General features: G+C 37.7%; 1 protein-coding gene across 7 annotated transcripts in view; it reads left to right on the forward strand.

Annotated features, from left to right (window-relative positions):
* Cacna2d1 (calcium voltage-gated channel auxiliary subunit alpha2delta 1) overlaps window positions 1-24,282 on the forward strand; it is a 432,008-nt gene that overhangs the window by 375,289 nt on the left and 32,437 nt on the right. For 2 of the 7 annotated variants that reach the window (XM_076566319.1, XM_076566320.1), the window contains 7 exons: window positions 106-180; window positions 446-520; window positions 5,424-5,480; window positions 7,160-7,231; window positions 9,978-10,039; window positions 17,144-17,220; window positions 19,076-19,136. In XM_076566319.1, coding sequence (XP_076422434.1) covers window positions 106-180; window positions 446-520; window positions 5,424-5,480; window positions 7,160-7,231; window positions 9,978-10,039; window positions 17,144-17,220; window positions 19,076-19,136 — 479 coding nt within the window. Of the gene's footprint in view, window positions 1-105; window positions 181-445; window positions 521-2,226; window positions 2,284-5,408; window positions 5,481-7,159; window positions 7,232-9,977; window positions 10,040-17,143; window positions 17,221-18,394; window positions 18,416-19,075; window positions 19,137-24,282 lie in introns of all 7 variants that reach the window. The other 5 variants (XM_076566314.1, XM_076566315.1, XM_076566316.1 and 2 more) reach the window with 5 other exon arrangements.

Here is a 24,282-nt window from a genome sequence, read left to right on the forward strand (position 1 = left end):
CTGTGTTTCCACTAACGTGGAAATCATTCATTATCATAATAAAAGGGTACATTTTGTAGAAACAGTTTCTGGTAGTAATGCACTAACTCCGCCATCTTCTTTTAGAACCAGTTGATTCTCGGTGTGATGGGCGTGGATGTGTCTCTGGAAGACATAAAGAGATTGACACCACGCTTCACAGTAAGATGCCATCTATCCTTTGACTACACTTCCTGTTTCCACACTATGGACCAGTACAGTTCGTCCATGAAGCACTTGAGCATGAGATACATGGGGTTGGTTAATCTAGCAAAAGAGTTTAAGGTTAAAAGGCTCTTTTAAAATATGAAGACACTGGGTTTTGTTCCTTCTGTGCCCCAAGACTTGTACTGAGTAACTATTAAAATGTTCAGTGTGGATTCCAGTTGTGACTTAGGAATCTCTAAGCTATTTTACTCTTTTCCAGCTGTGCCCCAATGGCTACTATTTTGCAATCGATCCTAATGGTTACGTCTTATTGCATCCAAATCTTCAGCCAAAGGTATGTATATAATTTGTTTATCGTTACTAGTGTTGGGTATAATTACTGACTAACAATAATGGGATTGTAGCTTGGAAATCTCTTTGTAACATTACAGATAAAAGAACAGTCCCTTAAGAGAGGGCAAAGCCACTGATGACAACCTATGAAAATCGGAAAGCATTCTTCATTTTTTCTTACCAAGTTATCTTAACTACTATTCTTCCCTCAGACAGCCATTTTCACCTTTTGAATCTCGTTTTCATGCATCTCATTTGCAACTTTAAGGCTCAAAGAGGGCATTGCTCCAGAAAATATGATATGATATGATATATGATATGATATGATATGAATAATATATAATAAATAGAAAGGGCCAGTATAGTAATGGAGGTCTGGAACTGTCAATGTTAACCTAATTCTTTCATCAGCAATCCACCTATGTATTTGAAAGTAAGTTCTAGCTCCAGTGACCATTATTATTTAACAAGGTGAACTAATGATACATGCAAATGTTAGGATTTAACTGGGTCAATGTCACATGCTTGGCACTATAGTATTATTACAAAATATTTCAGTATAATTTTGTAATTTATAGACAGCTCTGCAGGGATGGCCCAAAATATCAGTAAAGTAGTCACAAATCTTTTGTGCATTTTTCTCTATGGAATAGTCTTTTTTTTTTCCAAAATATGTCTCTCCATGACCACACTTTAACAAATAATGAATTAGCTATCCTGATTTTTCCTCCATAAGTTTTTATTTCTTACATTAAAAGAGCCAGATTAGTTTATTAGATTTTCGATTTTGATAAATTCTGATAAATGCTAATTATATAGAAAATTGTATATAATTGATCTCAGAAATCAATATTCAAAATAAATCTGGTGCTATGATTGAGTTCTCATTTAATTAATAGATACCACTGACTTCATTCTTTTAGATAACAAAGGGTCAAATTTCAAATGTTCATGATTTTATAATACCCTGTTATGTTTATTACAGTCTGTTCAGACTGCTATGGTAACTTTTTAAAAAATGCAAAGACTGTTATGCTTCTAAACAATGAAACTTACTTTGCACCTTTTTTGCTGAGGTAAGGAGTGCAGGACTAAGGCATGAGTGGATCAGTGTATGTTCCTCCTTGGCAGACAGCTTCTCCCTCTAACCACAATGGCAGAGGGCCAAGGGGTAAAGGGGTCTCTTTGGTTTCCCTTATGGAAGTACTAATCCCATTGCAAGCTGTTGCCTCCATAACCTAGCTACCTCTAAAAGGCCCAAGCTTCATTTATGAACTTGTCACCAAGGCAGGATTGTACAGTCAAATTTCCAGGGGCCATTTCCAATTTTTTATTTTATATATTTGTATCATGTACATTTCAACAATTTTTATTTTTTAATCTTTTTTTTTAATTGCAGCCAAGAAAATTTATCTAGGACAAACTATCTCTCCCACTCTTCAATTTTTATATTCCTAAGGAAATCCAGGACAAAAATGAACAGTTTCTTTTAAAACATGACTTGACTACCATTAGTAGTTTCAGGGTTTGTTGCTGTCTTGTTTTGTTTTGTTGTCATGGACTCTATGATACAAATATTTGGAGCTGTGAATACACCATTTGTTCTGTTTCTTGTCAAGGAAATGGCTGCCTAAAATTGATTGCAGGATAGAATTTTTATAATATTGATATGTAGGATAATAAACTACTATTTCTCTGTTGCTTCAGCCTATTGGTGTAGGCATACCAACAATTAACTTAAGAAAAAGGAGACCCAACGTTCAGGTAACTGTGAATGAGGTAGACAGCCGTGCTTTCAAATTGGCTAAATCAGGTTGAGATCAAGCTTCTATTCTCAAAGCTTCTAAGAGCAGGCGCCTTTCCTGACACCAGGCTTCAAGAGCATGAGGCAAAAATGAGCTTCTCTTCTCAGTGAGCTGGGGCAAAGTGTGCTAATTGTGGTAAAGAGTTTGCACTGGCTGAAAGATGGCAAAGGAAATTGATCTAATAATAACGTTAATCAAAATAATCAGAATGAAATGGCTCCTGAAGAGATTTGTTATTAAATTGGTGAAATTAATATCATATCCATGTTTTCCTAACAGTTTGCTTGTGAAATTGATTTCTAAGTACAAATAAAGTCATGGTTCCTATGTTGTGATTTCCATAAATAAGAATTTTTAGCCAAACTGTTTGTCTTTTTAATTTCTAAAAGTGGAATTTGGGGTGCTAGAGAGACAGCAAGGTGGTTAAGAGCACTGGCTGCTCTTCCAGGTGACTGGGGTGTAAGTCCCAGGACCACATGGTAGCTCACGACCATCAGTAATTCCAGCTCTGGTTTCTGTGGGCAGTGTGCTCACATAGTCCTCAGGTACACATTGCTTACAGATACATGTAGGCAGAAGGCATTCAGCATAAGAGGATATTTCTATAACTTATTCAGAGAGATCCACAATGTTAGAAAAATATTTAACATCATTGTAGATTTCTGTGTAAGCCTATTATTTCCTTTAAAACACATGGTAGTGTTTATCTGGAGAGACCGCATGGTGTTAAGTGATCTTTAAGTAGGGACAGTGGGACTGAGTTGTAATCTGGTCCTGTTGTAGCCAACACTTTCTCTTCAAGCAGTACACCGCTGTTTTCATCTGTCTAGCAGTGAGTTATACCAATTTTCATCTGCACTCTACTTGGGAAATTAAACACACATATTGATGCTATGTCCCACCCTTGAAAATTCTCATTGTAAGCTTCCCCATCTCTCAAAAGTGTAGTGATTTGGACTAGTGAAGCTTTAGTTCTCTCACAGAGCTAGAACTCTGCTGTAATCTGAGTCTTGTGTTGCATCATCTTAAAGTCTTAGGACCATTTTTGGTCCCTGTACAGGTTACGATGATGTATATGCCTTTCTCAACTAGGAAAATATTTTGTTTTTCTGTTTGCATGTTACATTTGTAATACCTTAAATTATAATTTTTGCTATCAGGTACGTTTTGGTGAATTTTATTTTTAACCACAATATCAAATATTGCATGTAAATATTAAATAATTAAAAATAAGCAACCTTAATAATGTTTTTTTTTTTTATTCTATGCAAACCCTAAATGGCAAACTAGCATCCACATAAGACTTCTTAATTGGGGGAATGTTTTTGAAATCTGAGGCATTGTATGAATACTTATTCATAATTATTACAAATTTAAATTTTTTTAGCATCACATACCTTAATAACTATGCTAGCTGAAATTCATGCTGATAAGATATTCTAGATACTTAATTTTTCTTTGTGTGGGATTTCAGAGACCATGAGACTAAACAGATTTCTTCAGCCTGTGTTGCTGTTTTCTTGTTAGAAGACTTTTTTTTTTCAATTTTCTAGTTCTTATAAAAGTGATGGATCTTTCTAAAACAATGTTTTGCTCGGTTGCCATTTACAAATACAAGTGATGCATTGACAATTTCCTTTATGATTTCATTTTCTTCTCTGTCTTTATATGTTGGATTGGGACATGATCTGCATATTGCCAATTCCTCCTGATAATGACTCCTCCCTGCATGCTGTTTGGGGCTGCTCATGCTATGCATTATCCATTGCATGTAAGAGACATGTTCCTACTTCTGATTTCATTTTACCATTTGATTGTCTTGAGTTTGTTTTGCATTGGTTTCCATCTTAATTTGAATGTTTATACAGTAGTGTTTGTGGAACATTTGTTGTGTCTTTTTGTTAGGAAAGTTGCAAGTTTTGTGGGGTAAAGAAAATTCTCAATATTGACTTCTATTTCCGTGTTGCATCTACATTTCAAAGGAATGTTTGCTCCCAGAACAAAAGCTGTTCAAACAATAGTGCATTGTGTTGGAAAACCCAATACTTTCTTTCAGTATTATAGAAGCTCTGATTATACAGAGTTCTAAAGAACTGAATTATTTTCTCAATTATAAAAGGCAAGGTTGGGTACAGGGTCTCAGGGGTAGAGTTCTTACTGAGCCAACATGAGGTCCTGGACCCAGTCCTCTGCTCCCTCCCCCCTACAAAAGACACAGGGAGAGGATTTTACAAATTGCCACTTGAAGAGTTCTCATTTATCAAACATCATGAAGAGCTGAAATTCTGATTTTTTAAAAATATGAATATTCCCTGAAATAAGGAATTTGTCATGATTATAAAATAAATATGTTCTGTGTGTCATATATCATGTCATTCTTCATCTAATCAAGGTACACTAATTGGACAGATCTTGTCTGTTTCTAATGTGGAGGAGGCATATCCCTTTAGTGTGGTGTTTAAAACAGTGGCAAGCTCTTGGTAAAATCTCTGTGACACTTGCAAGTAACCAAACATAGGCTGCGTTGATTACTAGTATCTAATTTTGGCCAGATTTGAATGATACTTTTTAACAAATTTTTTAATATCTACCTTCTGAAGTTTTTAATCATTTTGAAATCTTTTAAGTAGAATCTTTTATTCTACTAAGTGTTAGAACTCTAATATGACATGCTATATGATGTAGCAAGAATTACAAGGAAACAGCTATTTTGTCTATCCACTTGTCTATGGCCTCATTTAATGTATGAGAAATCAGAATCACACCAAATGAGGTGAATTTAGCAGGCTAATAGCATCCACTGAGATGTAAATAAATACTGTCATGTTCCGCAGTGGGCTCCCTTACACACCACAAGAACAGGCAGTGGATGTTAGCATGGGGAAGAGTGTTTAGGAACTCACGGGGTCTCTTTCCAGCCCCTTGCTGCCTTCAATTGCTAACTGATGACAATTGTCTATTGCACTTAAAACTCAATGCCTAGCTCTGAGAGAGAATTCATTCATACTGAATGTTCTTCAAGCTGTTCTGTGCACAGCAATGCCTTTTAATGTCGTATGTCCTTAATTATTGTCTTCTGTGTAGAACCCCAAATCTCAGGAGCCAGTCACGCTGGATTTCCTCGATGCAGAGTTAGAGAATGACATTAAAGTGGAGGTGAGTGTGAGTGTGTAGGAGGACGAAGCCGTGCAGACACATGGCCTGAGCCTGCATCCTCCATTCCACAAACCATTTTTGAGCAATGGTTTATATCTGGCTGTCTCCTAGCTCACACTGGTGTGTTCTTTCTCATTAAAGTTCCTGGGGTGTCTTCTTCCAGGAACTCATCCTGGTAAAGAATGGATATTTCAGGTTAAGTGTGGCCTTCCATGTTTTCCGTTGCCTTGCTCACTCCAAAGGGAGAGTGATTTTAAATGTGCAGAAATTGCAATAATTTTAATAGAATTTGTAGAGACAGACATGCTGTGCAGTTGAAAGAGAAGTTGGAAGGGTTCCAGCCACCCAACTACATGAAGAGCATGGAGGAAAGCAGCTGCCATATTTGTCTGAAGACACTTAACTTGTTTCTGTTTTACTTCAGTGACAAAGTCACATGCCACTTCTTCTGCCAGGGTGCTTCATAATAGTAACGATAGTTATTTAATTGAAAAAATAGAAATGATTAAGTTGATCATTACTCTCGAGTGTGGCATAGTGAGAGCTGGAACATTTTAGGTGATTTCTTTAAAGCATTTGGTATCCTAACGTTAGAGTGATGATGAGACTGAGGTCTGGTTTCAGTCCCACTGAGTCACCGTTTAGTCTCTGAAAACCTGCTGCTCCTCAGTGTAGTGACTGAGTGACATGGTGTATGAAGAAAAGCTAAGAAAAAGGCCTGGTACATAGTCAAGTTGGGTTATTTCTGAATTGCTTCTTACTTTTTGACTTCAAACCGAACATACTTGAAGTAAGTTCGACTCCTCCTGTAGTTTGCAGATTTAATTGTCTGGTCTCACCGATTTGTCCACTCACTGTTATTAAAGGCCAAATGTAACATGCTGGAAATATATAAAGTGAAAATCAAGTAGACAGAAATTCTGAGAGTCTCCAGTAGACTGGAGCATTTGTCTTAGAAGTTTGGCCTGGCTTTCCTTTTAAGGAGTTGGGAAGTTGTAAGAGGGCTGCACTATGAGATGTGAAATCCTGATAGGTCCTTATGACTCACAATCTATTCTTATGCCGTTCTTCAGAACTGCTACATAGGACAATTAAAAAGTAAATTACAAGGGGCAAGCAAGCCAGATATGGGGTTTGTAATCCCAGTACTCTGGAGACAGAGGCCTAAGAACCCTGAAAGTTTGAATTCAGTCTGGTCTATGAAGTGAGTCCCAGGATTGCAGAGTGAGACCTGGTCTGGAAAACTAACAAACAACAATAGCAAACTATCAAGGACAATTTTAAACCCGTCTAGCCAAGAACTGGTTATTTAGGTGAAGTAAGAGTCTGAAATAGATCACATTGCATGTTAGCTCTGTGAATATACATACATTTTTACTTCAGTATTTGCTTCCCACTGAAATGCCAGAAGCTTAAAAGAAATTGTGACTCCATTACTGTCATGCTTCAAAATGTACTGATTAATGAAAAATTCAATAAGCATGTTTTGTTACTGCACAGTAATGTAAAATGGTTACAATGTGGCAGCATAAAAATCCCAGATAATCTCATCTAGCAGTGCAACCACTTTACCATTCTCGTTCCTTGAAATAAGGGAAACCCTTGAAATGAATGGCTTCATGATCTTCAGGAGGTCAGTGTCTTTCCTGGAATAAAGTAATTGCTTCGTTTTCTCTTAGATTCGAAATAAAATGATAGATGGAGAAAGTGGAGAAAAAACGTTCAGAACTCTGGTCAAATCTCAAGACGAGGTGAGAACTCATGAAGGCTTGTCCTTGAGTGGAAGCATGCAGTAAGGACAACAATGCTATGGCTTGGCATTCCTTACGACATCTGTTCATGGAGCAGGGTGGCTGTACTGGACAGGCTTTTTTTTTTTCTTACATAGAGAACAGTATGCGCTCACTAGAGAAATGCTCAGCAATGTAAGAGTGCTTGCTGTTTAATATTGAGATCTGGAGTTCAGATCCCAACCACCATGCTGGCAGGCTCTGTGGGACCTGTGACCCCAGTTCCAAGAGCTCTGGTGCCCTCTTCCAAACTCCGCAGGCACCTGCACACACATGTATATACACTCACACAGAAACACATGCACACACATTTAAAGAAATAAATACAAACTTGTGAAAACTAAAATCTTCAAATTACACTTTGTGTCCGTATGGTTTATTACAAAAAATAGATCTCTTTGGGCCAGGGATGTGGTAATATTTGATTTAAGGTAATATTACATGTTATATTGTATTATTTGTGTACAAAGATGTTCTAGAGATTGTATTCTGTGTGTTTTATCTATTTTCACTACTTAAAACCTCTGTGTTCATGGTTCTCTACCTTCCTAATGCTGAAACCCTTTAATACACTTGTGGTGACACCCAACCATAAAATTATTTCATTGCTGATTCATACCTGTAACTTTGCTACTATTATGAACCGTAATGTAAATATCTTATATGCAGGATATCTGATTAGTGACCCTGAGGGGGTCTCAACTCACAGGTTGAGAACCGCTGCTCTATACCCTTTGTAATTTTCCTACATTTAAATCTAAAAACAAGTCATGTGACAACACAGCTACCCTCATTATTCGCTGGTATATATAATAAGTTAATATTGCTTCAGGTCTGAGTGTAAGAGTTTTTGGTATGTGGAGATACTCTTCTATCCATTATCAGTCATTTGTAGAATAAAAACAGACATTCGCATATTTGAATGTTCAAAATGACTTAGGATTAGGGCGTTTTGTGCCTGTAATTTAACTGCAGTTTTCACATACAACTTGTATTCTTTACTCAAAAGCCTGTTAGGTTTTAGGAGCATCTTTTCCCCCTAATTTCTTGGCAGCTCTTCCCACAACAGGGACATATGATCTAAATATTTTTAATAGCACACATCATTTCTTATTTTCATATAATTATGAGTAGCTATTACCAGAACAGAAAAAGAGGTATTAAATTTTTCATTGTTATTGAAATATCGCTCCAGTTGCTTCTCTTTAGCCATGGTCTTGACTCTTTGCTCCCTAAAGCAAGGATGTAAAGTATTTAACAGTTCTGCCAACTCCTCGTGTTGTTCCGGGAACTCTGACCTTCACATTCTTTATGCGGCTCTCCACTCATTTTCACATTGCTAATTGCCCTCTTCCAAGTCACTGTTGATTCAGTCTTCAAGCAGTGTTCACTTCCCCTCACATCTGGATCTACCACCTTTCTGTCTTTCATTAGATAACAAACAGGCTTCTGAGGATTATAATAAAATAATAAAATATAATAAACACAATAAGATCAAACAAAAACAGATTTTAAGATGATATCATTAAGAACATTAGATCTGTGTTTACTTTATGTGAAGTTTGGCAGGAATATTTAAGTTATGATAATAACTTTTAAATGAAAATGTTTTAATTTAGTTTTCCTCAGAGTATCAGAAGTTCTCAGACAGAAGTCAGGGAATGGTGAAGCCTATTATTTCTTGTGAGAAATCATTTGGCTTTTCTTTGCACCATTTTTCACACCTGTGAAATGGAGAAATTGAATATTAACACGTATCAACACTGGGTGGCAGGTCATTTTATTTCCAAGCATGTGAACTATTTTCTATAGAGCATCTCCTCACATAGGCTTTACTGAATATTTTTCACAACACCTGCTTCAAAATAATTTGTAGAGATTTTTCATAGTCATCTCTATCAGGCAAATATTCAGCATAAGAAACTAAAAGCTACCTGTGTGCAATTAATATACTTAGTAGGAGAAAGAATGAGTCTGCATTTACTGTTATTCTCGACACAGGAGATATTGTACATCCATGAACTATTTATTTAATTTTTTACTTTGCCTAGCGAATATATGTTTTTTCCTAACCTTCAATGATGGAGTAATTATCTACTTATAACAACATGATAGTTCCATTAAAAAGATCTGTGAGATGATAATTGTATTTCTAGATGTAGAAATGCTAATGTATTTTCCTCCTCATATCAGCTATCATTCTTAAACAAGCTGTACTATGGCTGATATCTGAGCCTTATCCAATATTCTATAGTCCCATGTCATTAAATTTTGCTTAGCAGTGTGGTGGTGGTGCACACTTTTAATACCAACACTTGGGAAGTGAGTTCAAGGCTAGCCTAGTCTACAAAGCAATTTCCAGGACAGCTAGGACTTTGCACAGAGAAATTGTCTCAAAAGAAAATTTTTTAAATTTGTTTTAATTAAATATTTCAGAGTTTTGAAGAAAGTACTCTGTTACCAAATGCTAAGCTTTTATGCATATAAACCCCTAACCTGAATCATTTGAGTATTTGATTCTGTTCCAAACTTTTATTTGACAAGCATGCACATCAAAATTTTAAAAATGTGTAATAGAAATATATTTGCTTATGAAAAAGGATGTTGAATGACCATAGAATTTCCAGGTGGACATTATGGTTTTACTCTTTCTATAAATGCATATGGGTGGGGGGATTGTAATGATCATGTTTAACTTTCTTTCTAGAGATATATTGACAAAGGAAATCGAACATACACATGGACACCTGTCAATGGCACAGATTACAGGTACTTAACTGTATTAATAATTGTCTTGTGTAAAATTGGCTGTTAATTCAATGGACTTTTTTTTTAAAAAAGTAGCCAATTTTCAGTCAACTAGTATGAAATCTTAATTTTAGTTAGCTATTTTTAGCGGAAGTTTCAGCACAAAAATTACTTCCTCCAGCACAAAAATGAATTAGAATCTGGTTTTCAGAATGCAAAAGGTGGAAAGTAGGTATCAATATAATATTTAGAATGATAACTTTATTAATGATAATAGTAATAAAGATTAATGTATACCCATAATAATTTATAGTTCTGACTTCTATTGACTTTCTCTTTTCTTTCCATTTAGTCTAGTTTTTTTCATTAATGTTGTGGCTTAGTTTACAAACTATAGTGTGCTTTTTTTCATCATTATGTGTGATATAAAATAACTTTAGGCCCACTGAACAGTTCAGTGATGTCTGGATCCCTCCCGTTTTCTGTACATTGGAACCTAGAAAGCCCAATCCTCAATAATCTATTGAATGATCCCTCCTGTCTTCAAATTCAGTGACAACTCTTCTGCTCCCCCTCTCCCTTCCCCCCCTCACTTTCTTTGGTTTTTCAAGGCAGGGTTTCTCTGTGTAGCCCCAACTGTCCTGGAACTCACTTTATAGGTCAGGTTGGCCTCAAACCCAGAGATCTGCCTGCCTCTGCCTCCTGATTGCTAAGATTAACTGTGCGCACCACCACACCCAGCTGTTCTGCTCTCTTGCCTTCAATCTTCTCAGAGCTTTCTGCTTTTCTCTTTTCTCTGTGTCCCACATCACTGGAGTAGTAAAATGTTTCTTCTGCTACTCATTTTCTCTTCTTGGAAATTCCAACTTTTGAATTTCATATCATCAAAGCACACCTACCATCCAGTCTTCCTTCACTTTAAATCTCTCCTCTTTCCTCCAAAACAGACTTATTTTCACTCTCCTACATCCACAGAGATCACATTCTGTGGTCATTATTTAAGACATATCGATATGGATAAAGTATAACAGGATATATTTACTAAAATACTTCTAAAAATGAGCTAAGAACAACAGGTCAATTGTTTGTCATTATATTACACAGACTTAGAGTTAGTCTGTCAAGTTTTCTAAAAGCTTAGCCTCGGTTTCTATACATTTGTTGTTGTTGTTGTTGTTCACTAGCTAATAAAGAGCCGTTGGCTAACAGGCAAGGTCCATAGCCCACACTTATATAGTATTAAGCAAGATGACTCTCCATTTCTCGATCTCCCCTTCGCTAAGGGGCTCATCACAACCTACTTAGTCACAGACTTCAGAGTCATCTTTTGCAACTTGTACATTTATCTACCAAGGCTTTTTATTCTCCAAGTCATTTCCAACACCACGCTTCACCAGACACAACTGCAATAAAGTGTTGATGACCTAGCATGTCAGATAACCTCAGGCAGTCTTTATGAGGCCTTGGAGATCTCAACAACACAACCAATTTAGGATGCTTATGTATGTCTTTTCATGACTTCTGTTTTCTCCTCAATAATTTCCTTGAGCATTTTCTCTCGGGTGAGATTTTATTTTCTTCAGTTCTGTTAAAAAAGGCTGTGGTCAGGGAAAACTCTCAACTAAAGTACACAACGGCTTAAATGTATGCCTCTATCTTTTTTCCTTACTTTCAATCTCAAAATAGAAAAAGATCATACTTGAGTTTAATTGTCCAATACAGCTCCACTCAAATCCCCTAATAATTTGGCATCTCATTCAGTATAACACATAAGTTCTCTAACCCTTCTGCTCTCCTTCAGCACTAGCTTTCTGAATTTGCTGTTCAAATACTCCATTGAACAGCCTCTGTTAAGCCTTGCTTCTCCTCAAAGACACTGCTAGCATTGTGCTTCGAGGTCTTTGTTCCTGGTCACTTTAAATTAAGACTGCTTCCCAAGACTGAGCCTCCCATTTATTCCTCAGCTACATGATGCCTTTCCTTACTCTTCAGAAGGACATTTTCATATTTATTTTAAATACTGTGTTACTACCCCTTACCTCACCCAAAACTCATTGGGGTTTACACACTAACATGTGTACTCGAGGCTTACAGAAAGACATTTAATGCTGACAACCATTTCCTTAAGTTCTAAGAGGGCAGAGAGGTGCTACTTCGTTTATCTCTGAATCCCATGCTCATATCACAGAGTATGAAATTGAAGAATCTCAATGTGAAGAAATAATTTTTAACTGTATATACTTGAAATCTGTTTCATCTTACCAAATTCAGAAAAATTATACCCCAAATTTTGTCATAATTTTCTCATGTGACTTTTGACTATGCATTTATCACCAATCAATAGGAATCCTAATTAATTTGTTGTGACAAACTCAGACTCAACCATATTTTTTCATTGTTGCTGATGTTGTATTTCTTTTGCAACTCCGCAGTTCATAAACATCATACACATAATCTCCTAGGGGAGCCTTGGGTGCCAGAGACATCTGAAAGCTCTGATGTTGTTGTCAATCTGAACGGCCTCCTGTTGTTCTTGGGATGACAAATAGAATGCAGAAGAAGAAAATATAGTGCTAATGTCTTGAGATATTGCATCCAAGTCTTTTTCTGTTTATCTTAGTTACATTTTAGGTCACTGAAAAATGCCAGAATTACTGTTTTTATGATTTTACTCATTTCTATATACTGAGTAGATTCTAATATCTAACTTTCTTCTAGGTATCTCTTTATGTTTGCATAATGTTCATGAACAATTACAAGTAATGGTTTTCCTCATATATTTTGATTATTAGTGTCTTTCAGTTTTTGAATAAACTTAAAATACTCCATGAAGGTACAGGACACTGGGAAGCTCTGTCTCTTTTTTTTTTTTTTTTTTTTTTTTTTGGTTTTTCGAGACAGGGTTTCTCTGTGTAGCTTTGCGCCTTTCCTGGGACTCACTTGGTAGCCCAGGCTGGCCTCGAACTCACAGAGATCCGCCTGCCTCTGCCTCCCGAGTGCTGGGATTAAAGGCGTGCGCCACCACCGCCCGGCGTAAGCTCTGTCTCTTAAGAAACAGTGTCCCCAGGAAAGGCGCAAAGCTACACAGAGAAACCCTGTCTCAAAAATACCAAAAAAAAAAAAAAAAAAAGAAACAGTGTCATTATAAAACAAAGTATTGCTGGTGGTGCACACCTTTAATCCCAGCACTCGGGAGGCAAAGGCAGGCACTTCTCTGTTAGTTCAAGGCCAGCCTGGTCTATAGAGCTAGTTCCAGGATAGCCAAGGCTACAAAGAGAAACCTGTCTTTAAAAAGAATCTAATAAGTAAAAATACAACAAAGTATTGGTTGCATTGTATGAGAATATGGTTCCTACCTTTGTTGTTCAAATAAGCAAAGTGTAGAAACTACCTTTTTGACCATGATGATGAGTCAGCCATGAAAGTTGCTTTTACTTCAGTTACAAGGATACCTTTGTAGTGATCTTAACTTTGTGGTCTTGTTATTGTTTTTAATTCCTTAAGGAGGTTTTAATTGCATTCACCACTCCCCAGCTCCTCCCAGATCTATCCCTGCCTCTCTAACCACCCAAATATGTGTCTTTTTCAAAAAACATAATTCCATCAAGTCCAATGTCTGCTGCATGCATATTCTTGGATGTATGATCTTCCACTGAAGTGTGTTAGTATTCTAGAGTCTACACCCTTAGAAAACTTACCTTCCTTTTCCCGGCAATTAATCTCTAGTAACTCATATCTAGGCCTGGGGTTTTGTGCTCCCCTCCCTTCTCCATGCTAGGATTTGGTCTGGGCTGAGTTTGCACAGGTCTTGTGCATGCTCTGTAACTACTCTAAGTTCATATGTGCAGCTGTACCTAGAAAACACTCTTTTCTTGCAGTCATCCACCACCCCTCACTCTTACTATCTGCTCCTCTCCAATGACCTCTGGGCCTTAAGATGCAATATAGATGTCCTATTTATAGCTGAGCCTTCTGGTCTCTCATTCTCTACATCTAAGTCAGTTGTGGGTCTCTGTGCTAATCACTATCTAATGCAAACAGAGGCTTCTCTGATTAGGGTTGAGAGATGTATTAATCTATAGGTATAATGATAAGTCACTAGTAGTTGGCTTAATGTTTTATGCATTTGACATAGTAAGTTCTCCTCTGGGGCCAATTATCGCCTCTGGTGCCAGGTATGGGTTTCATCTTGTGGAGCTAGCCTTATACCCAATAAGAAAGTGGTTCCAGGTTGTTCATGCCACCATTACGTAAATGAGCCTAGCTTGCTCAGCCAATCATTTCTGTAGCTTGCAATGTTGACAAGTAGATAATGAGTGTGTCATTGTCTCACAAATGGCCTCTTCACTCAGACTCTTTCCTCTACACCCAGGAGCAATGCATAGTATGAGTTCTTCCTCAAGTTCACTGTCACTCTTTGCTTACAGAATACTACAGTACAACTATTATGGGTGATTTCGACACCACCCATTTCCACCCCAGCCTATCTGCTGCCATTTACTGCTTCTGTCACCACGCTGCCCTGAAGAAGACATGGCTTCCTTACATTGCATGCTTTCCTCACCTAGTCCATCCCAAGTCTCTACCTTAGGTCTCAGTTACATGCATGTCCTAATGTCTAGGCAGATAAATTCACAAATAACTAACAAGTATCATATTATGCCTGAAAATATACAATTTGATTAAATGAATGCTATACCAATTTCAAACACAGGTGGTTTCTGTTTTCTTAAACTTTGATCCAACTTAGGTAACACATTTTAAAATGTCAATAATGACTTCGTTTACTGGAATGTACTATTTTCTAAAGAGATCGACATTGATGGATATAAATGATTTTAGTTGAAAACTGTTATAGTCCATTTAATTCAGCTAACTAGGTTTATGTGAATCACAAAACTATTACTGTGGCTCTATCATCCATCTAGTGTCACTTGCTTTATTAAACTTTAATCTGAGAGGAAATCAAGAAGCCTTGTTGTATTGGGTTCATATTATGAGATCAAGCAGTCTTTGCATACGAAAGCATCATTGCCTTGGAATGTTGATAAAGATCTTATCTGCAATATGTGGAAGAAAGAACTGTTGGATTGACTTGGAAATAGACATAACTACTTTTCTACAGAATGATTTGTGACTATGAGTAACAAAAGCAGTCTCGAAGGCCAACCCATCATATATTTAATGTGCCAATTTTGAAGCTTTCATTGAGAATCCCATGGGTTGCTACACCACTTTTGATGGTGCATAACATGTAACTCAAGCTTATAGAAAGACACTCTAGCAGTCATATGATTTGGTGTTATCAGTTTTAATTAGAAGTTTCTGATGATGATAAATGCTGATGGAGCAATAAAAACCCCTAATTCCCCTTGAGAATAATTTGTAGGAGGCAGTTTTCAAATACTCAGTAATTGTGTTCTTTTATTAATGGCAAGTGAATCATGAAAGGTCATCTTGCTTTCAGAATGATTGCATTGCTTATTTTAATTTTAATCCCTGCCTCTCCTTGAAGTTACCTATAAAATTAATGTAGAAATGTTCATGAATTCTGCATAACATTTTATTTTCCGGACCTTTTCCCATAAGCAAAGTCTATGCATTACTTAATGGTGGCAGAAGCTTTGGGAACTGAGGGGGACAAGTACCTACTACTTTTTGCCATTTTTATTGCAAAATTAAATTTTAAAAAGTAAACACTCATGCTTGAACATTTGTACAGGGGAGTTTAACATTTATATTCACAAGAAGATGAATCTAAAAATTTTATTTTGTTTCATTATATATTGTCTGTCAATAACATGCAATGAAATTATAGTTTGGATTTCTATTCCCGTATCTGGGGATACAGGATGGGGTGGGTAAGGATGCTGGGAAGACGTAAAGGATCTACAAGTGCTTAACTATATTAAAGTTCCTAGAAAGGAACACATTTTCTGGTGTTTTACTAATATTTGGGATAATGTTAAAAAACATATTAACCAAGAATTACCTTGTGTATGGTTTCATAGATCATTTTAGAAATACACCCATTTCTTACATCCAGGACTCACTGGTTTCCTTTTATATTCAAGGCATAGCAAAGGTCATTTTCATTGGTGAATGTGGATAAACTATCATTTCTATGTCTTACATGGGTATATTAGCTAAAGGAAGAAAATAAGTTTACTTCTGACTACTGCCTAATCTGAATTAAAAGCTCTAATATATTCATCAGGTATTCTAAGAATTAGAAATTTAAAAATGTAAAGTTACCTATCTGACAGCTTCTTGTGAGCCATCATTCAAACAAGGTGGGTAACAGGCTTGCCTAACACTCTTTGTGATGAAAACATTCTGAAGTTGACCTAAGATTATAGTGGAACTGTCCTTTGGTTAGACTACATAAGCCTCAAGACTCTTACACATTATTAACCTCCAGAAATCCTTCCTCTTTAATAATAATGTGCTCGGTCATATGGCATGTCCACAGTCAATCAGTTGTGCAGTAAGTTGTTCAAGTGCATATGAATGAATCAACAATGTCTATAAAGGGTCAGAGTTCATCCACATGGAGACACAGGGATCTTGCCTTAGGACCGGAGTTTTGAAACAGTAGGTATTTAATCCCTCCAAATTGTGAATTTTTGATATCTTTGTGCATTGTGCAGTGGTAGCAATGGTTATTCTTTCATTTTGAGTTTTTAATTAAGTTTGGTTCAAAGCATTCAACATTATTTATAATTAAGAGTGTGTATGCAGCTGGTCTGTTATTTACTTTGTTTAAATTTAAAGCCTATTTTCCTTCTTTTTTTTTGTCAAAATCTGGAGTACAGAATGAAACTACCTGGAAATAGAGCAGGGATTCAAGGCACTCCTCCTCAGCTACTTTATGGCTATATTAGGTAGCTTATTATCTTCTTGCCTCTTAATTCCCTGCCCTGTAGAGAGCTGGATGACAATGTTGGGCAAGGTGGAGATCAAGAATTCTATTTGTTGAATGCATTTTCTTGTCAAAGTAACATGTCCTCTCCTTCGCATGAGGAAGATCTCTGGATTTTCCCATGAACTTGATGTCTTTTTTTTTTTTTAAGTTATGTTTCATTTTGTTTGTTTGTGTTTATGCTTCTCTTGTTTCTATTGCAGTTTGGCCTTGGTATTGCCAACCTACAGTTTTTACTATATAAAAGCCAAACTAGAAGAGACAATAACTCAGGCCAGATGTAAGTACTGTGAAAGCAACTTCAGGATCTACTTGTTACCTCCTAGTGTCAGATGTTTATACCTAGATTTTGGAATGCCCAAGGCTTATGCATTTTAGTAGGTACTATTATCAGATCTACAGCAATGATTCTAACCCATTCCAAACATGCAAGGAACAAGAAATATTCTACGTGGCTAGAATATGAGCAGGTACTCCAGTCTCCCTGGCAGTCCCACCCCCCTTCGCTGCCTTGCTATGTGCTCAGAGAATCATTGCAGTGTGTGTGCTCTGTGCCTGTCGTTTTAAGGGTCTGTGAACTGATGTGAAATGTTTCACATGCTAATACCAACATGCTCTCTGCTCATGGCGCTGTGCTAGCAAAGCTCTTCCTTTTCTTATCTTTCCTTTTCTTTCTCTCGTTTGTCTTTTTTGCATTTGGCTAGAATAATGGGCTTGGCAGTCATCTTTCTTTTTATAATCTAATTAATGTCTCAGTAACACAAATAAACTCACTTTTAAGCATCCTTTGTAATGTGGAGTAAATAACATCAATGCCTATTTCAAGTCATTTTTAAGTTTTATTTTGTTTTTGATGGCTAGATTTAGTTAAGCAAAATGACCATCATACTTTTTGTTCACCGCTCAATGGTTACTAGCAACCTAAATTTTTTTTCTGTTAGGATTCAAGAAAAAAAATACATATATATACTTTTACTAGTTCCATCTTTTCTCTGCCTGTCCTTGCTGTTTGTAGCAGTGCGAGACACTTCTGCACTGTGGAAGTATACATTTGCACTTTCACTCCATGGGTATGATGGTCTTTTACCAGCGCCTTTGCATGTCTAGCTAGTTTCTCTGTGACGGAGGAGGGGTAACTAGTGAGTCTTTGCTCATTGGTCAGTGCTTCTGTTCGGAGCTGGCGTCATTGGTACTGCACCCGCATCAACCACTTTGCAAAAACAGACCCTTGAAATAACCACAGTACAGAGAGGGGAGAGAGTAAAATTGACAGAACAGAACTTCCACCCTTCAAAATACATGGTTTTTCCCAAACTACAGCTGTACATGAATGGACCTTTGATCTATGCACAATATTTTTATTCACGGTCATTGAATAAAATATTGCTTGTGACCCCTTTACTTTACCCTCTTCTTTTTTGTTTCCCTGCTTTCTCTTTCTGATGGATTTACAGCAAAAAAGGGAAAAATGAAGGGCAAGTATTTTCTTGTTGCTCACTTTCTTTCTGTTTAGTCCACAGCATTTTCGCTAGTATTTCCATTCCTCCTGGGTATTGCCCTCTGTGCTTCACATTGCTAGAACTGCCTCCATGACTACCCGAGAGCTGGCAGCAGACCAGGGCGGGTGTGCCTGGGTTTGCTCACGCAACCTGTCACGCTCAAGTTGGTTTTATTTTTTTGTAGACTTAATATCATGTTTCTTTTTTCATCTTTCCACCTACTAATTCATACCTAATATAAAAATTCGTATTACCTCACCAAATGCATGACTGAGTTCACTCAAAACATTTTATCATAATGTTGATAAATTTCTTCATTGATATTTTAAATAAAACACTTGCTGTAATATATGTATTAATATCTTAAGATATGTAAGTATATTAGATGAGGAATATAAATAGCATTTTATATGTAATTATTGCTATAACTGTCTAGTGAAGCTTACCCAGGTTATGATCTTATTATATTGGGAAGCATTGAAAATCTTGACAGTTAATTTGTTTCAAGTTTAAGATGTAAACAGTCTGTTTAAATTTTTCTTACTAGGTGCTCTTTACAATGTCTTTATGTTGCCCTAGACCCTTGAAGCATATGTTCTATATTGTTTATCTAATCTTATATCATTAAATTTTCAGATTCAGAAACCCTGAAGCCAGACAATTTTGAAGAATCTGGCTATACCTTCATAGCGCCAAGGTTGGTTTTGTTGTTCTGATTTCTTCTGTAATAACTCATATTGTTGGCTAAGTCCTTCAAAAACTCTTTAATTGGGGTCAAGGTTACCCTAGGCTCATTCTGTGTACAATTGTGGAACCAAAGGGACAATGACTTTTAAGCTTCCAATAGCCTCTCTCTATATTCATTCAGATAACTGCTGTTTGTTTTAATACTGGAGAGGGGGTCAATTGCTATAGATGGAGCAGTGTGCGAACTCAGGTGCATAATGGCAGGTAGGACAGAGGGGCTTTGGTCTTCTGGAGTAAACAATGCATCCAGTAATGGAGAACTGTCTACTGGAGGTTGTATAGCATATACATATAAGCACAAAGGTACATATGCATATAATTATCTTGGGAGCATATGTACAGATATATACATACATATGTGTAAGCCCACACACCTAAGTATGGAATGTTTTCAGCTCAAATTTTTATATACTTAACACAGATTTCTAGATGGTAGGTTTTTATTAAAGGATAAATTTTTTATTATATTTAGATATAGAAAACTCAGCAGTGTACATGTAACATGCTACCTAGTTTGGTTATAAGTCTTTGGCTTTTGCCTTTTTGAGGTTGACAGTGCCACCCACTGATTTTGGACCCAGGGCATTATCTCCCCAGATTGGTTTATCTGCCATTGTTCTTGGTCCTGATTGCTTTCACTAGCTTAGCTGGAGCACGTTTGTCTTCTGAGGTCACCTGTGAGAGGCAATGGTGCTGCGCGTCTTCCTGTGGACCAGCTGCCCAGCCTGGCCTTGATGCTGCACTAGGATCTATCATGTAATACGGCAGGCAGCTTTATGAGGTTTGCAAAACGTGCAACCAATGCCAGCTGAGATTGTTTGTGCTCCACAAAGTAGTGATGACGTTGACCTTGATCAAAGAACAGGTGGTCTCTCGAGGGCGTTCCCTTTGCGGGCAGCTTTCCTCTCAGTGCGAATCCACAGCCTGTTTCTTCTGCCACTCGGTCTCTGGCCTGTGTGTGGGCAACCTTAAGCAGCTGGCAAGCTGACTGTCTAGGGCCTTGGTGAACTTCATGGGGTTCTTGCAACTGCTTATACAAGATAGGCCTTTGGAGTGGCAGTTTATTGTGTTAAGGCCATTGACAAAGTGGATGAGGTCTCTTTGGCACTGGATGTCCAATGTCTTTTCTCAAACAGAGGATTCACCACCATGCTTCTTCCTGACAGTAGGGGTCAAAAGCACCTTTCTCCTCTTGGTTTGTTTTCATTTTGGTGTTTTGTCTAGCTATGGGGAGAAAAATACATTGCCTCACATTGTGTGTGTGTGTGTGTGTGTGTGTGTGTGTGTGTGTGTGTGTGTGTGTGTGTGATGTATGTAGTAACATTACCTCATGTAATTTGTGTGTCATGTATGTGTGTGTTTGTATGTGGGTGTGGAAGTCTGTGCACCCATAGAGCCAAAGATCTTTCTCTGCTATTATTGCTCTCCACCTTGTTCCCCAGAGGTAGGGTCTCTCATTGATTCTGAAGCTTGCAAATTCAGCTAGACTGGCTAACTAGCAAGCTCCTAGCATCTGTCGATTACCTCCTTCCAACTCTGAGAGTCCAAGTGTGCTTAGTAATTGATGCCCAACCTTATCCCATAATTTTCATATGAACATATCTTACTAATCAAGTTTATTTCTCTCATGTAATCACTATCTGCAATGCATATCTTTATTCTACCTCTATTTGACTACTTGAAACTAGTTAATTCTTTTCTTTATTTTTTTCCTTATTTTGGGGCCCCGTCTTTAGTAGGCAGTATATAGTATCAAAATAAATACACTTCCTATTAATTCAGGCTAAATTGTTCAAGAAAATAGAAATAGAAGATTCCATTATTATGTTTTCAGTTGCATTTTGTCTAGAAATTTTTTGAAGAACCTAAAAAGGGTTCCTAAAGTTGTTCAGAGTTAATCTTTTATTTTTGCATATGAAAATTGCTAAATTCTGCCTCTATTTGAAAATTGGTAGTATTTATAACATTTTGAAAAAGCCACATTAAGAAAGCTGGTGGTTGGCTTTGGGAGTCCCTCCCTCACTGTGCTGTGGAGGGAATCATCTCCTCCACCCTTTTTGCCATCTCTCCCATGATGTTACACAGTTTTGATTTTTTCAGCCCTGCCCAATGCAGGATTCTTTCATGAACTTCATTTCTTCTACCACAGAGAAGTTGCTGGGAACTGAGCCTACCTGAGCTCTTTCCTTATGTGAGTCCATCTTCAGGCCACGAGCCATGCATCAATTCTTGCCTACAAGTTGGAGTGATGTCTCCCAAATCTAACATGACAGTTCTAACTGCTAGAAACAACAAATGCAAGTGGCCTGTTGACATTGCAATAGAGAACCAAACAGATGTCTTTCCAGACTTTGTCCACCCTCATATTTCCACATAAGACATTCATGTGTCATGAAAGCCTAACAGGAATGTTTCTTCAATGTGCTTCCAATTCAGTGTCTTGTAAATATTTGTCCCACTTGGAAAGCTCTTCTTGTGTTGCTTTTCTGAAGAAAATAGTATTTTTTTCAGTGTACAATCTTGAGCCATGGCAGTTGTCCTGACCTGCTCCCATTTGTTGATGTCTTACTACTAATTGATCCCCAAGTCTTTTCAGGTCTATCTTAGGACCCATGCATATTTCTGTCACTCTCTAGCTATTTGGCCCCAGTGCAGGCCAAGGCCTGTTTGTGCTTATAGCTGCATCTGAGAGGATCTCACTTTCCCCCATTTGCTCCTGCTTTCCAATCCTGTTTCTATTCTGTGACTAGAGAGAGTTAGTAAACTGAAGGCATCTTTCTCAAAGGCTACTTACTAACTAGTGACTCTGCATTATATAGTGATAATCTGGGTTGTATTCCACAGCTTTCAAGTGCTCTGTCTCCAGGGTTCAGAGTTCTTTTGTGGTTCCCTTTACTGGGAACTAGGAGCTTACAGACTGGCTGCCTATTCATTGAAGTAGAGAAAGTCTCATTTTCTCATGTAGTGTTTCTGGTGGCTATACTATCTGTTCTGGTTTGGTTTCTGTTGCTGACTTAAAACACTCTGCCCAAAAGCAATTTAGGAGAGGAATTGGTTTATTTAGATTACAATTCCAAGTACAGTCTGTTATTGAGGGAAGAATAGGCAGGAATTCAAGCTGGAACATGAGAGAGAAATCATGGAAGAACACTGGTGGCTAGCTCACAAGAGCTTGCCTATCTACCTTTTTTATACAGCACAAGACCATTTGCCCAGGGAATGGTCCCACCCACAGTGGGATGAACCTTCATGCATCAGTTAACCATCAAAACAGAAATCCATAGACATACCCACAGGCCAAACTGATCTATGCAATCCCTCAACTGAGATTCTCTTCTTAAGGGACTCTATCTGTGTCAAGTTGACATTTGATGCTCACTGGGACACAGTCTGTGGAATACTACAGCAGTAGATGTGACTAGTTCAGCAGTAGATGCGATGACTAGTTCAGCAGTAGATGTGACTAGTTCAGCAGTAGATGTGACTAGTTCCGCAGTAGATGTGACTTGTTCAGCAGCAGATGTGACTAGTTCAGCAGCAGATGTGACTAGTTCCGCAGTAGATGTGACTAGTTCAGCAGTGGATGTGACTAGTTCAGCAGCAGATGTGACTAGTTCAGCTGTAGATGTGACTAGTTCAGCAGTAGATGTGACTAGTTCAGCAGTAGATGTGACTGACTAGTTCAGCAGCAGATGTGACTAGTTCCGCAGTAGATGTGACTAGTTCCACAGTAGTAGATGTGACTCGTTCTGCAGTAGATGTGACTCATCCTAGCACAGACCTCATGGGCCTCAGAGTCTGAGTCACTTGCTATATTGCCCTATTTTAAAAGGTTCCCCGTGCCTAGTCTTTCTTCCACTTATTCTCTTTTGCATTTTTCACTATGTATACACAAACCCCATTAAATCCTAAACATCAGCTTGGGAAATCCCAGCCATCACTCTATCAAGTATCCTCCTGATATCTTCATGCAATTTTTTATTTCTCTTACCAAAGATTTAGTCACTTTTCATTTGTTCAGTTTACTTCACAGAACCACTATGTGTCCATTTGAACTACTCTTTGACATTCAGTATTGAATCCCTTGTGCTGTACACTGTAAGATGAGCAAATACTTGGTAACTGGAGAATCCAAGAATATATGAGTATCATTTTTAAAAACCATAATAACTGTGTTCATGTATGTGTGCACATATATTTGTGCCTGCAGAGACTAGGAGTCAGCCATGGAGAATGTTGCTCCTTGAAAGCCATCCACCTTGGTTTTTTAAGACAGAGACTCACATTGGTTTGGAACTTAGCCAATAGGCCAGGCTCTTTGACCAGTAAGCCTCAAGGATCCACCAATCTCCTCTCCATGTCATCACTCTTTATGTGGTTCTGGAAAGCTAACTCAGATCTTCATGCCTTCATTATCTACTATCCTAGTTTGCTTTCTGTTGTTCTGATAAAACACCATGCCCAAAAGCAACTTGGAGAAAGGAGGAGTTAATTTGATTGTGCTTCCACATCATCGTTTGTCTTTAAAGGAAGTCAGAACAAGATCTCAAGAAGGACCCTAAAGGCAGGAACTGAAACAGAGGTCATGAAGGAGTGCTACTTACTTGCTTGCTGTGACTGCTCAGCTTGCTTTTTTAGATAACCCAAGTGTCAGGGACAAGGATAGAATCTCTAGTTAGTGGAAAAATACAGACCCCATAAGACAGCGAACTAGATTATCTTACAGTCAGGTTGTCTAGCAACAGGACATTGAGTCAGAGCCCTTGACCCTCTCTCGCTGTAAACATCCTATACAAACATCCTGTTAGCTTGCCCCACCTTATGCAGATGACAGCTTCTTGCTCCCCCCACCCTGCAGGAACTATATAAACCCTCCTGGAGAGAAATAAAGTTACACCTTGATCAAAATCTAGACTTGGTGTATTTCCTTGTATCTCCTGTCTATCATTCCGTCCTTAGGGTGGTCTAGAACCACATTGTAGCCCTGCAGATGGGGCACCCAAGCACCTGCCCAGGAGTGGGACTACCCACAGTGGGTGGGGCCTTCCCATATTAATTATTAATAACAAAAATACACCACAGAAATGCCCAGACCA

Source organism: Peromyscus maniculatus, chromosome 3 (assembly GCF_049852395.1).
Source record: "Peromyscus maniculatus bairdii isolate BWxNUB_F1_BW_parent chromosome 3, HU_Pman_BW_mat_3.1, whole genome shotgun sequence".
Taxonomy (NCBI): Eukaryota; Metazoa; Chordata; class Mammalia; order Rodentia; family Cricetidae; genus Peromyscus; species Peromyscus maniculatus.